General features: G+C 48.2%; 1 protein-coding gene across 3 annotated transcripts in view; it reads right to left on the bottom strand.

Moving 5' to 3' along the window:
• The window catches only part of MAPRE2 (microtubule associated protein RP/EB family member 2), a 170,796-nt gene continuing 157,574 nt past the window's right edge, over positions 1,035-14,256 (bottom strand). For all 3 annotated transcript variants that reach the window (XM_021096265.1, XM_005665343.3, XM_021096264.1), the window contains 2 exons: positions 12,166-12,324; positions 1,035-4,108 (listed from right to left, as the gene is read on the bottom strand). In XM_021096265.1, the coding sequence (XP_020951924.1) occupies positions 4,034-4,108; positions 12,166-12,324 (234 nt within the window). In that variant the 3' untranslated portion in view covers positions 1,035-4,033. The remainder of the gene's footprint in view (positions 4,109-12,165; positions 12,325-14,256) is intronic.

Raw genomic sequence — 14,256 nt, 5'->3', positions numbered from 1 at the left:
TAGTACCCAGGAGGAACACCTCCATTTTTTATAATGATCGAAGATTTAATAAAATGGAGCAAACATGTTATTTCACCACTTTCAACCGTTCGTGATAATTTTGAATCCACCAGTGTGCCTTTTAAAATGAAGCACATGTATTCATGACTGTGTACAAATGTCTAGAATTTAGTGTTCAAAATCCTAGAGCTGGTGAATTCAGTGGAAACTGAGGCAGGCTTTGAGCCTGAGCTTTCAGGGGACAGCTCAGACTTCCCTCACAAAAGTACTCTGTGGAGAAATACAATGTGTAAATGGAGAGGAATGGCTTGGTTAGTTTCCTGCTTCTCTGCTTTTGAAAGAAAAGGGCCTAAAGGCAAGTGAATGGAAAACAGTTGCCAAAGGACAGTAAAGAAACAAAACTGGCCTCTAGGTGGTGCTTTAGGAAGGCTGGCATCCTTCAGGGTGAACAGGTGTTGGCCGAACCTCAGTACCCTCCAGGCTCCTGGGCCAGTAGGAATATATTTCATCAGCTACTCCTGTAACTGTCTATAAATCATTACTGTTAGTTCAAGTCAGCAAACTCTAGGGGAGAAGTACACTTAATCAGGGAGCTTTTGCTAATCACAGGTCATTTTGCCCCAAAGCTTTACTTCAAAACATCTGCCTGGGTCTCCCAGTTTCCTGTATGTGCCCAGCCCTTGTCTTGTCCAGATGGCCCAGGAGGACCTGCAGGAGTAAGGCCTGTGTTTGCCTGCTGGTGGAATGTTTCCTAAGGGAATGGTTTATTTTTTACTTATTTTTGGTAAAAATATCTTTTTTGGTAGAGTGTTTAAAAGGTATTACAGCTATTATATTTGATATCAAATACTAACCTGTAGTTCCTGTTAAAACATGTGCCATCAATAAAAACAAGCCCCACCTCCCCCGCCCCTGCCAGTGCAAATCATAATGTGGGCTAGATGTGTGAATTTATATAAATAGCCTATTCACATATACGTGCTCACTCAAAAGGAAACCCTTAGCATAAAAATTTAAGAATCTATAGATCCAGGTCGATTTTAACATATACTTTTTTTATTAAATATGTAAAAAGATAAACGCAAGTCAAGTTATTCACATATTCAGAGACAAAAAAAACTATTCTACCATGCGACAAGGGGTGGGTAATGTAAAATGAATGCGATACATCTGAATAAGACTTTTTCATCTATTATGTCATTACTTATCTATATTTATAATTAACAATACATAAGTTTACATTCCTCTCAGTTTACATTTAATATATAACAAAAGCTTTATGGTGTACTATTTAGTAAAAGTAATCTGAATGCATATTAAACCTTAACGGAATAATGGAAATACTCACCAGGGAAGAGAGGAGTTCTTGGTTCCCTTCTGGAGTTTACTTCTCTCAGGTCAACAGGGTATGTCTTGTCTTTTTCTGCTTTTCTGCTTAGAAAGACGACGAGCTCTCTTTACCCCCTGCTTCAATCACTTCCTACCTGATACAAGCAGTGGAAGTGCTATAACCAGCCGTGGCGGGTGGGAAGGGACACTAAGACTGAAGTTCGGCTTCTGAAGGGCAGAGCAGAGCACACATCAAGGGATGCTTCTTGGCCCAGCACGACAACATGGGATGGGGGCGGGGGCATGGGGAAAGCGCGTGCTGGATGTCGAGATGAGAGATGGGGTGTAGCCATCAGGGAGAAAGGAGCAGCCCTGGGAAATGAGAGGTGGTCTGCACAGAAGCTGGGGTGCAGCCCAAGAGGACTGAGAAGCTTAGCTGTCAGAGATTCCCCCGAGCATCAGTGTGTCCCGCGTGGTGAAGCACAATGGGAGAGGTTTCAGATGGGAACAGGAAGAGAAATATCTAGCTTTTCTAGGGAAACGAATAGTCTGCCCCAGATTCCAGGAAGGAGAAGAGAGTATGATGACTGGGGAGGGTTAATTCTGCAAGATATCTGGCCAGTATGTTTATAGCCGAGAAAGTTGGGGATCTGGTGGAGGAACGGAGTGGCTGAGTGTCACTGGTAAGGCTTATGCACATTACGCAGTAACCACGTGCACCACATGATGGGAATTGCGGGTCAAGATCCACCTGGCACTAGGTGTTACTGACATGTACGGGGCCAGCAAAGAACTGCTTGGGAACCATTAGAAGGATCACCTGCATGGAATTATTTATTGTACCTCTTAACAAGAGCAATGTATAAAGATGGAAACTCAGTGAGTGCAGCAGGCTTGGGGGAAACACACTCTTAAGCATGATGCTGCATATAGCCACGACCACTCCCTGCAACCAGGTGTGGGAGGATGTCACTGCGGAGAGCCAGGCTTTCCAGCCTGAGAGAAACAAGCTGCCGCTGTAGCACAGAGCAAGCAGGAGAGAGAAGAAAGGGAAACCAAACACCACGGAACATCTGTCCAATTCTGCACAGTGTGTTTGTAATAACCTCAAAAATACAAGCAGTCTCTTTCACATGTAACTCAATAAATACCACTTTGCCGCAAAAAACTTATATTGAGAAGACTTCTTTTGGTGGAAAGCTTCAATGCTAGACTTCAGAACTAGTATTTCATCAGTTAATAAAGAAATGTCAAAGCTTTATGATACATAATTCAGAAATTTATTTTAAGCTTTTCAGTTAAGAGGAAAGTGGGGTGGGCACACTTTGTTTTTGTTGCACCTGCTAAGTCAAATAACAAGTGAAAGAAAACCTAAAGTTAGAAACCAAGTGAAATGAATGATCCAGGAAGGGAAACCTTCTGTCAAAGGGGAAAAAAAGAGGCGAAGATTTGGAAAGATACTAAGAAAATGTGCAAATATTAGTTAAAAAAAATAAGGAATGCTTTTAATTCATTGATTCCTCTATTTATGACTTGCCACGGTTTAGCAAAGGTCAATGACTAGGAGGGCCATGGTATTAAAAAGGGTAATTCCTTATTTCAGAAGGCATTGGGAGTGAGAGATTTTTCTGTGCTGTCATTCCAGTGTCAATACCAGACTTTAGAACCAGGATTCTCCCTTGGGCTTAGGCTCCTATTCGTAAGGTCTTCACTTCTAGCCTTCCAGCAGGTGTGCGGCTCGATGCACAGCCCTGCTGCTCGGGGCTGCACACCCTGAAGTCATTCTTGGTAGGAATCTCCCAGTGTGGATGGCAGGATTTGGGCTGAAACCCACACAAGGAGGTGGCAGGACCTGTGCCCATGCAGACCCCCTCTAACTGCAGACAACTGATGACAGCTTTTGGAAGAATGGCTGCCCACCAAAGAGACCCTGAGAAAGAAAATAGCATGAGAACCTGGGTGGGGGAGGGGACAGAAAGGGCAGGCAGTTAGAGGGCCAAGTGGAGATGGTGTTTTTCTTGAGTGAGTGTCTTTCAAACCTAACAACAAAATGTGTGGTTGTCTAACATGCTGATGTGTGGACACTGCCGGGCCCTGAAGTCCTAGTTTCGATTCCTTTTTTTTTTCCCTTTTTGTGAGTAGAGGGAGAAACTGACTTTGTGTTTTTCCCCATGAAACAAGTCACTGTCATTATGGCTTTCATATCAAGTATCTCTTTCCCTTTGTTCCAATTTATTATTTGACCAAATTTATGTTCAGAGGTTAGACTTGCAAACATCAAAGCACCACAAATGTGTGTGACATCTAGTGACACTGGGTTGAGAAATGCCAATATAAATACCATATATCAAATTACCAATGTTTCACACCAGGATAAAAAGGGGGTGGTGGGGGTGGTGGCGGGGGTGGGGAGAGTTGTTCTGGAAAGAAACGCAAAGAACAGAACCAATCTCAAGCAGCCAAGTGGTGAAGTTGAAGGTATGTGACCCCGTGATGTCTCAGGGAGGCCGCCCACGGCCGCTGCTAGTGTGTCTTGGCAAAGGAAATGGGAACTGAGCGCGGTGGCTGGCGCGGGCGCTGGCGCGTCGATGGAACAGCAGACTGGGAACAATTGGTTTCTGATGAGCTTGAGGCCACACGTGTTCCAATTCTCCAGAAGAAAAGTTCCCACCAAAACGGAAGTGTGGAGAGCTGCCGAGACGGTTCAGTACTCTTCCTGCTGCGGGGGCTGCTGTTCGTGGACTTGTTCCTCTGCTTCCGGCTCCTCCGGGTGGCCCTCCTGAGGGGCAGGGGAGAAGGTTCAGCTCCAACAGTCTACTGCCCTGCAGTGTCCCCCGCCCCACTGTCACCACACAGCACAGCGTCTCCAGGCCTGGGAAAGCACGGCTTTAGCCACACAAGCGCTTCCCTGCTCCCAGGAGCCAAGGCACACAGAGGCCTTCGCTTCCCTGCTCCATCAAAGAATGGATCATTCCAGAACACAGCCAGCAGGCTTTATGCACATTTTCCTTCTAATCCTCACAGAACACATTCTTTCCCACCTTCTGTAAAGGGTAAACCAAACATGAGGACTCGAGAGTGTCATGCTAACTACCAGCGAGCCTGCTGTGGCACAGCACAGCCCTGTGTCCCTGCAGGGTGTCCAGTGGCTTCCTGTTTCTTCCCCTCCTGTCCTCTTCCTCACGTGGGAGCATGTCTGCTTAGGAGCCCCTTTGCTATATAATCTCTGTGATGCAGAGAAGCAACTCGTTAGCGGTCAGGTAAGGAAAGCCGTTTCCCGGCTGCCCCCTCCACAAAGTGGCTTCTCCAACGTAGGAGCTCAGGGACTTTGGGACATCACTTTTGGGTACATGAGGCCTTTTTCGCCTACTTAAAATTTTTTTTTTTGGCTTTTTAGGGCTGCACTCAGCATATGGAAGTTCCTAGGCTAGGGGTCAAATTGGAGCTACAGCTGTGGGCTTATGCCACAGCCATGGCCACCACCACACCAGATCTGAGCCGTGTCTGCAACCTACACCACAGCTCATGGCAAAGCCAGATCCTTAATGGGTTTGATCCCTGAGCAAGGTCAGGGATCAAACCCGTGTCCTCACGGATACTAGTCAGGCTTGTTACCACTTAGCCACAACGGGAACTCCAAAAAATGATTTTTTTTATGATTGCACCCATAGCACATGGAAGTTCCCGGGCCAGGGACTGAATCCGAGCTGCAGCTGCAGTTACAGCAATGCTGGATCCTTTAACCCACTGCACTGGGCCAGGAATCAAACCCACCCCTCTGCAGTGACCCAAACCTCTGCAGTCAGATTCTCAACCCATTTTTGGCCTACTTTCTGATGGTTGAGGTGTTCCTCTACCTGGCTTCAAATGATCTATTTAATCACTTGCCTGTAACCCACATCATGAACACCAACTCCAGGGAACCAATCCTGATCAGCCATACCTGCAAATTATTATTGTCTTTTCAGGGCCACACCCATGGCACATGGAGGTTCCTAGGGGTCACAGTGGAGCTGTAGCTGCTGGCCTATGCCACAGCCACAGCAACACGGATCTGAGCCATGTCTATGACCTACACCACAGCTCATGCTGGATCCTTAACCCACTGATCAAGACCAGGGATCAAACCTGCATCCTCATGGCTGCTAGTCAGATTCGTTTCTACTGAGCCACAATGGGACCTTCAGCAAAATATTTTTTTTTAATCTCACAAAGAATAATCAGTTTATTACCCAAGCAGAGGGAGTGAGCTTATCAGTAGAGCTAACTGATCCCTCCAGACTGCAGTGCTTTCTCGATGTAGTCAGCTGGAACTTAGAGAAATGCTCATGTCCTCTCTCATTTTGCACACCCACTCCTGTCTGGCCCCTATTTACATGAGCCTAGATACACCTGTTAAGATCCAGCTCAAATACGGCAGGATCACCTGCCCAGGTCTCCGAGCCAGGATTCTCTCTCACATGCATCTCCTGCAGCACTTTGCTTCTTCCTTGGCTATAAGACCCCGACTTGTAATCCTGTTTGTCTTGAACCTTGCAGCATCATCCACTGGATCCTGAGGTTACTGAAGCCGAGACGGGGCCTCATCCGTGTCATACCTCGCTTATTCTACAACCCAATGCACGTGGGTCAAGAGGACCCCAGAGGGTGAGAGGATGGATGACCAGGACTATCAGCCAAGGTCACGTGTCACTTATCTTCTGAGAGGCAGCATGATGTCAAGGTTATAAGCATGGACCTGGAATTCCTATTCCAGCTGTTATTCCCCAGCTGGGTAACTTTGGACTGGTAACTTGACTGTTTTGTGCCTCAGTTTTCTCACATGTGAAATGGGGGAGAGAACAAAAGTGCCCATTTGACAAGTTTTCAATGAGTGTCACTGATCAAGGAATCAGTGGAGTCACTGAATTTAACAGAGGCCTCTGGTTTACAATAGGTAAAGTGCCTAGAACATAATATGGTACAGAATAAACAGTGTGAGCTGTGATGGAATATATTTTAGAATATAGAATTTTTTTTAAAAAGTAATCTTTTCTATGACAAGAGTAGAAAAATGACGCCGAAGACTCGGCTTCAAATCTAGCACTGTCCCTTACTGGCTTGGTGTCCAGAAGGACATTGTCTTAGTGCTCCCCGTGCCCATGGCCGCCTGTTGTCGTCACACCTAGAACTGCTCCACCTCTGCAATGTGAAGGCACAGTTCCTACTCTCTCTGCCCACATCCTTCTGGACCCCTCACTCCTAAATTCAACCATAATGGCCTTTGACTTCAGAGCTCCAAGCCCTCCTTTACTCCAGACCCTGCCAGCTCGGCCTGGGCTGTCCCTGCAGCGTCCTCTGCAAGTCTCCTTGCCCACCACTCAGGACACGCGAGGGTGGTCCTCTTGGCTCAGAGTTAGTGCCTCACCGACAGAGGTGCCCTCATGGGAGCAGGAGAGCATTTCTTGATGGGATAGCACAAGAGAGGAAAAGCCACTGGCCTCATTCTAGTCCAGGAGCAAAGGACATTTTGTGGGAGGTGACCTGGAATTAGGAACCTGTGGTGGGCCAGGTTCCTGAAGATCTCAGAAACAAGGATCTCACATTTTATAGAAAATCTTGTTTGTTTATATCACTAATGGGAGTTAATGGGCCCTGGAACCAGGAACTTGTGGTGGGTCAAGAACTCCTAGGTGTCTGCTCTGCCACATGTACCTCCCCAGGCCTCTCTCACTGCCTTTGCCCCAGAGCTGACTGCTCCTCTGAGCTTACACCCTTGAGTCCCCTAAGGGCTGGAGACAGTTCAGTCATCATCCGAACTCTTCAAGGCCAGTGTGGTGCCTTCCGACTCACGTCGCTCAGAATTCAGCTGTCTGAAGTGCGCTTTTCTTATATAACTGTTTTTGTGAATGTTAGGTTGCTGAAGATCTCAAAAATGAGGATCTGACATTTTATAGAAAATCTTGTTTGCTCATATTACTAATGGGAGTTAACTGCGGGATGCTTGACTTAATCCAGGACTGAAAGTTGGAAGACTTGGATTCAAGTAACTGTGGGCCTGTAAAACCAGCCACGGGACCAGGAACCCATTAGATTAGGCTCCTCCTCCAGTCTCCTTTCCATGGTAGTTGTACAAGGGGGTGGGAGCCATGCCTTGTCCATGGCTCTGGTCTCCAGCTGGCCAAGGGCAGCTCCCTCATTCCTGGGGCATGGCTGTGATGTCATACATCTCATCTGCAGGAACTGCAGACCCCATAGCTCTTTTATTGGGTAACATGGATATAAGAGCAAACCTGTGGTTACCAATGCATTGCTAATGCTTGGGGTGAGAGCTAAGGGGCTCTGAAAGTCAGGCAAGGATGCACCTGTGCCTCTGAGGCAGCTGTTACACATCACCACGGGGAGCTCCCAGCCCACATCATTTCTGTGTGTGCCCTGGAGGTTCTCACACACAGAAATGATCTTTCCCTTATGCCACCAGCAAGAGTGAACTTAAACACACAGGCAGGGAGGAGGCCAGGTGAAACCTATGCCAAATATGTGACTGATGCACTGGGGCTCTGCCTACTTAATTCAGTCTAATATTTGCAGATCAGTCCCTCCCAGCTTCCTTAATGGTTAGCTGTGAGGGACTGCTCTGGAGTTCCTTATTATGATAATCATTCGAAGGAGCTGCAAGTTGGAAGACAGGTCTGAAGATGGCTCTAGGCTACTGTGGGAGGAGGAGCGGGGGTTCATTAAGAAGCTGGGTGGGGGGGCGGCACGGCTCCCACTTTCCTAGACTTAGGAGGCGGCGCACAGCACTCATCTTCCATCATTCACACCAATACATCCGGCTGTTCTTTCTTTCCTCTCTGCTTTGTTGGTGCTCTTTCCTCTGCTTGAAAAAAATAACTCCCCCAGTCTTAGCTCAGTAATCGCTGACATTCCTAGTCATCTTTCATCGTCCAACGCAAATGTCATCTTCTCTGTGAAGTCCTTGCCTGTCCCTCCAGGCTGTCTTTATGTGCTCCCCAGACAAGTTTATTTATGTCTCCATTACCGCATTTATCACAACCTGACAGATTCCAGTTGGTGGTGTCCCCGTCTCTCTCTCTCTCTCTCTCACTGGGACTTCAAGCTCTTCTGAGGCAGGGGCTGTGTCTGCTTTCTGTGGATGCAATGCTGGTTCAAGGACAGAAACACAGGCTGTATCCAAAAGGTGTGGGCTGAGGGGGAAGTATTTTTAGGTCATTTGACAGTGGCTTCCGTGACAGGACCTCAGGAAACAAGTGCCTATGTTTTAGCAGGTGGCCCTCGGCCAACAAATTCACAGGGCAGCAGTGAACCAACCATTAAGTCCAGACACCTGTGTCCTCAAGTATTAAATAAAAGATAACGAGGAGTTCCGGCTGTAGCACAGCAGGTTAAGGCTACGGCTCCACCTGGATTTGATCCTTGGCCTGGGGAACTTCCATATGCCCTGGGTGTGGCCAAAAAAAAAAAGTTAATGAGACTCACAAAGAGGTGCACTGGGCAGCTAGCTGGCCATTTCCATCAGCTGCCTGTGTTTACTTCCATACTCAAAACTTTCATCTGGATTTCTGCCTCTTCCAAACATGTTATTCTAGGATTGCTTGACTATGAGCATCAGAGACCAGCCATCACTAAATACAGACTGAGGGAGGAGGCCTCTCCAGCAAATACCTCCACCTAAAGTGTCAATGCAAGGCTCATCTGTGAGTAATTGGAGAGCAGGCTATTCAGCCTTCAGCTGAAGGTTTCTCAGCACCCCTCCCATCTCCAGGAGGGAGGCAACCAGAAATCTCTGCCTCTCAGATGTGCAGAGAAATCATAGCAATGACATCATGAATAAAGTATTGGTGTTTTTTCCCAGACACCTTGCACCTCATGGCTGCAGTCCACCTAGCACTGAAATGGGTAAATGGCCGGAAAACAGGACACAGTGTGAGGGTCAGGCCCAGTAGGGAAAAAGGAGGCCCCCAGAGCCTGCAGGGTGGGGGCAGTGAACAAGCAACCTATGAGCACATTTTTTCCAAAATGAGGCCTTTCTTGGGCGAAGTGAAGCTTTTTAAAGGCTCATTCCTTCAATGGTAGAACCTGGATAAGTTGGAGCGAGAAAAATTAAGGCAGTAACTGTGTTTGAAGATTCTGCTCTGGCAACCCACACATTTAGTTTGTGGTGTTGTCAATTTTCTAGATTCCAATTGCCTGGTTACTGCCTCTGAGTCTCCTCTTGGATTCTGGATACTCCTTATCACATGCTCAACAGCAATGCCACTGTCTCGCTTGCTTCTCCCTATCATGTTTCTCTCTCTTTGATGACATAAGCACAGTGCCAGCCAGGGCCACAGAGGTGGTTATAGAAATGCTACCAGCCAGAGGAAAATGGAGGTTCTTGGCAGAGGCTGAATTAAACTGAGTACCCAGACAAAGAGGCCAGGACGGTACTTTTGAAGGGAGTCCAGGTAGGCCTGTGAGTACTTCCTTCTCCACATACAGAACACATACAACTCAATACTGTCCATTAGACAAAGTCTGTCCTGCAATTTCCCCCAAGGGGTACTGCCTTTATTTTTTCCCTTCCCCATGGCACCCAATATACTGACAAGCAGGGAGCACAGCCCCTAAGGGCTATGAGTTAGAGAAACCTGGGTAGTGATGGAGCTTATTAAGGATGGGTCATTGGGCAAGTAATTTTACCTATAAAATGGGGATAAGTAATAGTACACCACACAGGGATATGGCGAGAAGTGTATATGGAACATGACTATAAAACCTAACACATAGCTAAAGGTTCAAGAAATGTTAGCTATTACTACCCTCATGTTCCCCATTTAGAAGGTGCTCAGGCTTGGAGAAGGGAGGGAATGAACTCAGGACTATAGTTCAAATGCAAATTATGTTGCTTGTTCCCCCAGGAACTTAAGATTGTCTTTTGACCCCCCTGCTGCCTCAGCTTCTCTCATCTGTAAAATCGGATAACACTCCTCTCTACCTGCTAGGATTCTCCAGAGAATTAAAGGAACTGATTAATGTAAAGCTCTTGACTCTCCCCCCTCATCTCCCACCCCAAGAGTTTGATGAAAGGACCTGTTATACCCATTGCTCAGTCCTCATGACTGATGATGCTGTGAAGTTATTACTTTTAGGAGTGTTTGGGTTAATTTTCTAAACAGTTCAAGGAGGGGGCTCTGAATTCAGACCGCAGCAAGCTGGTGCTGGTGTGTGTGTGCTGGTGGCGGTGGAGACAGAGATGGTCCTACGGAAGCTGAGCATAGTCACCCAGGAAGACACCCCTGCAATCTCACCCAGGAGGGAAGCGCTTGCCTGAGGCCAACCCTGCCTGCTATTAGCCAGAAAGTCAGTGGCCCTGCCAACCCTCAATTTGGAGTTCCCCTGACAGTGCTCCCATACAAGGACACCTCCTTTGGACAAGTCAGGCTCAAGGTTAGAATCAGAAGGCTTTTCCTCCCACCCTGCAAGCTGTCTTGCTCCCATGAGTGGCACCGTCCCAGCTCACTCCTGTGTGCAGTGCTGCACAGACCTCATAAAGCTTGTGAAGAGCATAACCACAGTTCATGTAGCGCTTGACAGACGACAAAGCACTCTTTCCATACAGCACCTCATAGAAATACAGCACCCTGGGTGTGCACACACACTACAAACCAACCTGGGGTTTCTTCCATCAGACTTGAAAATACTGAGAATGAGACTGTGTAAAGCCTCTGGGACAGTCTCTGGGACCCGACCAGAGCTTCGTGAGCTACGATCTGCGCTCACCAAGAAAGAGGTTTAAAATGCATGTATATATGGGGGAAGTGAGAAAAGTGGTGGAGAGTCCCCAACCTCCAGACAGCTTGTTACATACAGTTCAGGAAAACCTCAGAGCTAGGATTTTCATCGTCCATGGCATCAATGTTTGCCTGGTATTCAGATGGAATAAGATAAACTCGCCAGTGGCTTGTTACATTCTGTGGCAACACCAACACATGCAGCTCGACCACAGAGTCCACAGAGCACCTGCAGGCCGCCTGGTCAAACAGACCCAGACGCTTCCACGGCCTCAACCTGGCAGGACACGCCTGCAGCCCCAGCCTGTCCTCCCTTGCCTCCCACAGCTCGGCCCTTGAGAAGGAGAAGGAAGCATGCTGGGCTGCCTCTCCCACCGCAGCTGCCAGGGCCCATCTGGGTGGACTTGGGGTGAGCTGCCTCGGGCTCCGAGCCCCTTCTTGAGACTCATATTCCTCCACTGCTCCTCACATCTGCTTTCCATCCCCAGACAGAGCCACATCCTGCCTTCCCCCCACCCCCACATTCACTCACAGGGAGCAACCCTGGTGGGCAGGCCCTCCCCACAGAGGAGGCCTTCTAGAAGTATTTTCCAACAAAAGGCTGTCCCACAGTGCTGCTCTGTACTGGCAGTGAGTAACCAGGACAACCAGCTGTGAAGTAAAAACAGACAGTTGTGGGGCTTATGGCATCTAGATTAAGTTTTCCTTTAACCACACTCTGATCTGTCATGAAGAGAGAAGAACCCTTACACACGTTCTTACTGTTCGTTTGCTCAGAGAACTGCACACCATTTGAGATTTGGCTGCATAAGCCTATTTTTCTTGACTGAAGCCCCCCACCCCCACCCCTAAAAGAGATCCACCCATCTCTTCCCAGATTTACGAACGTGAGTCCCATACACATGGGGCAGTGGATCACAAGGATCATGATGTTTACTCCTCTGAGCACATCAAATGCGCTGGCATTTGTCATTCTCACAGAGGTCCCAGGGCAGTATCTGAAGGCACACTGCCCACGAGCACACCTTAGAACACAAGTGTGGAGGGCTCTGCTGACACTTACGTGTTCTTCCGAAGCATACAGGACTTCCATTAGTCGTTGCACGAGGTCATCGTTTTCCTGCCCGTGCTCCTGGCAGAGCAGCTCAATCTCTCTCAACTTTCCAAAGTAGAAATCCCTTTCCTTTTCCACGCCTTCAAGGGCAAGTTTTAACGAATGTACCTGCAAGGGAGCAGAGGCGGAAGAGAAAACTCTCAAAATACAGCCTAAGAAAAAAGTGACCAACTGTGCCTGCATATAAGGACCCAAAACATGGAAAGACAGACGTGTACAAATAACTGACATGCAGGTCTGGGGAGAAACGGGGGCTGCTGGGGAGCCGGGGCCTGGGCCAAGCACCCAACTTCAGCAGCACTAGTCCGCTGTTGTCAGCTGAGACCAGTCCACCCGACCTCTGGGGCAGCTTTCCTCTCCTGCTGCAGCTTTCGAGCCGGGTCGTGCTCCTCAGGGAGAGGAAAAGCACGCGGGAGGAGCAGAGGGGAGAGGTGGGCACTGTGGTCCCTTAGGTGCACTCTGAGGACCCTTCTCTCTTCACGTCACTTGCACTGAGAGCCACCCTTGACCTCAGACCCCTTTATAAATGGTCCCGAGCCAAACTAGACAGATGCTTCTGCACAGGACAGCTGGGCGACACCAAGGGCAGGCTGAATGGATGGCTCTTAATTCTCCTAATTCTGGCTCCGAGTTGATCATAGGCAAGGCTGGAAGATGGGGAGCCCCATTCCCTCAGCAGAACAGCCCTCCTCCTCTCTTTTCTCCCTTGATGCTGGCTCCGGGCCTCCCAGGGCCGTGCAGCTCTCCCTGTGGTTACAGAGATGGTGCAGGTGCAGGGAAGGCAGCAGCCGTGAGGCCGAGCCTGACAGAGCTGTCACCTGGGCTGAAGACATAAGGAAGAGCGTGGAAGCAGATCTGGTTTCAGATCCCAGGCTGCAGGCCCAGCAGCTCCACACTGTCACCCCCTTCCTGCTCTCAGAGAATCCCGCATTTTTTTTTAACCCTTTGAGCATTTATACTTAGGCGGAGAATATCTTCAGGAGGTAAATTAGGTCTTTCATGGTCTCCCTCCTCAGGTGAAATCTCCCTTTCAGTGTATGAAAAATCAATCTTAACAGATTTCCAAAGATTACATTTGCAATGAAAATTTTCTTCTCTCTCTTTCCAGTAACTGTGGGCCTTTGTACAGGCTATTCATCTGCCTGCAATTATGATTCATTCAAACATACTGAGCACATGCGGTATCCCTCTCCTTGTACACCTGGCACACTCGTATCCAGCCAGCAGGACTCAAGGGTGCAGATCTTGCCAAGTCAGCCTCATGTGGTGCCCTCACGGAGCTGCTGACATAGCAGAGGAGGACCAGCCACTAACATTTTTTTTTTCCCCTGGTCTTTTGTCATTTTTTAGGGCCACACCCTCGGCATATGGAGGTTTCCAGGCTAGGGGTCTAATTGGAGCTATAGCCAGAGACACAGCAACACCAGATCCGAGCCTCGTCTTCGACCTACACCACAGCTCACGCAACACTGGATCTTTAACCCACTTAGCGAGGCCAGGGATCGAACCTGCAACCACATGCTTCCTAGTCAGATTCGTTTCCACTGCGCCACGACAGGAACTCCCCAGCCACTAACTTTTAACTCTTACTTCTGATAATACCATGGCTGTGTGACTGGAGGACTAATGGGAGCCCAGAGCCAGGCCCCAGGAGAAGTGGGGTGGAGGGTGTAGGGAGAGAGGGTCAGGAAGAATCTTGAGGATCCCATGCGTTCTGCTTTGGGTTGGAGGGTTGGTAGAGGTAGCTGAAGATGAAGAAACATGTGATAAATAAGGATATCAAAAGAATTTGCCTTCTTAAGGAGAAAGGGGTTATAAATCTCAAGTATCACAGACCTATGCCTGGCTCTCTTTAGGTCCATTCCAATTTGCTTAGAGCCTCAGGCCTGGGGCCCCAAGGCTAATTACAGCTATCCTAACTGCCTTTTATCTTAGAGGAACTCATTACTGCAAATTGTATAAGGGTTCAAACTGAGAATCAGCAGGTAATTAGAACATTCCACAGCTTCTAAATCAAAGTCCTACCCACCGGATGACTTA

Source organism: Sus scrofa, chromosome 6, assembly GCF_000003025.6.
Source record: "Sus scrofa isolate TJ Tabasco breed Duroc chromosome 6, Sscrofa11.1, whole genome shotgun sequence".
NCBI classification, from domain to species: Eukaryota; Metazoa; Chordata; class Mammalia; order Artiodactyla; family Suidae; genus Sus; species Sus scrofa.
This window is presented reverse-complemented; position numbering and strand designations above follow the sequence as displayed.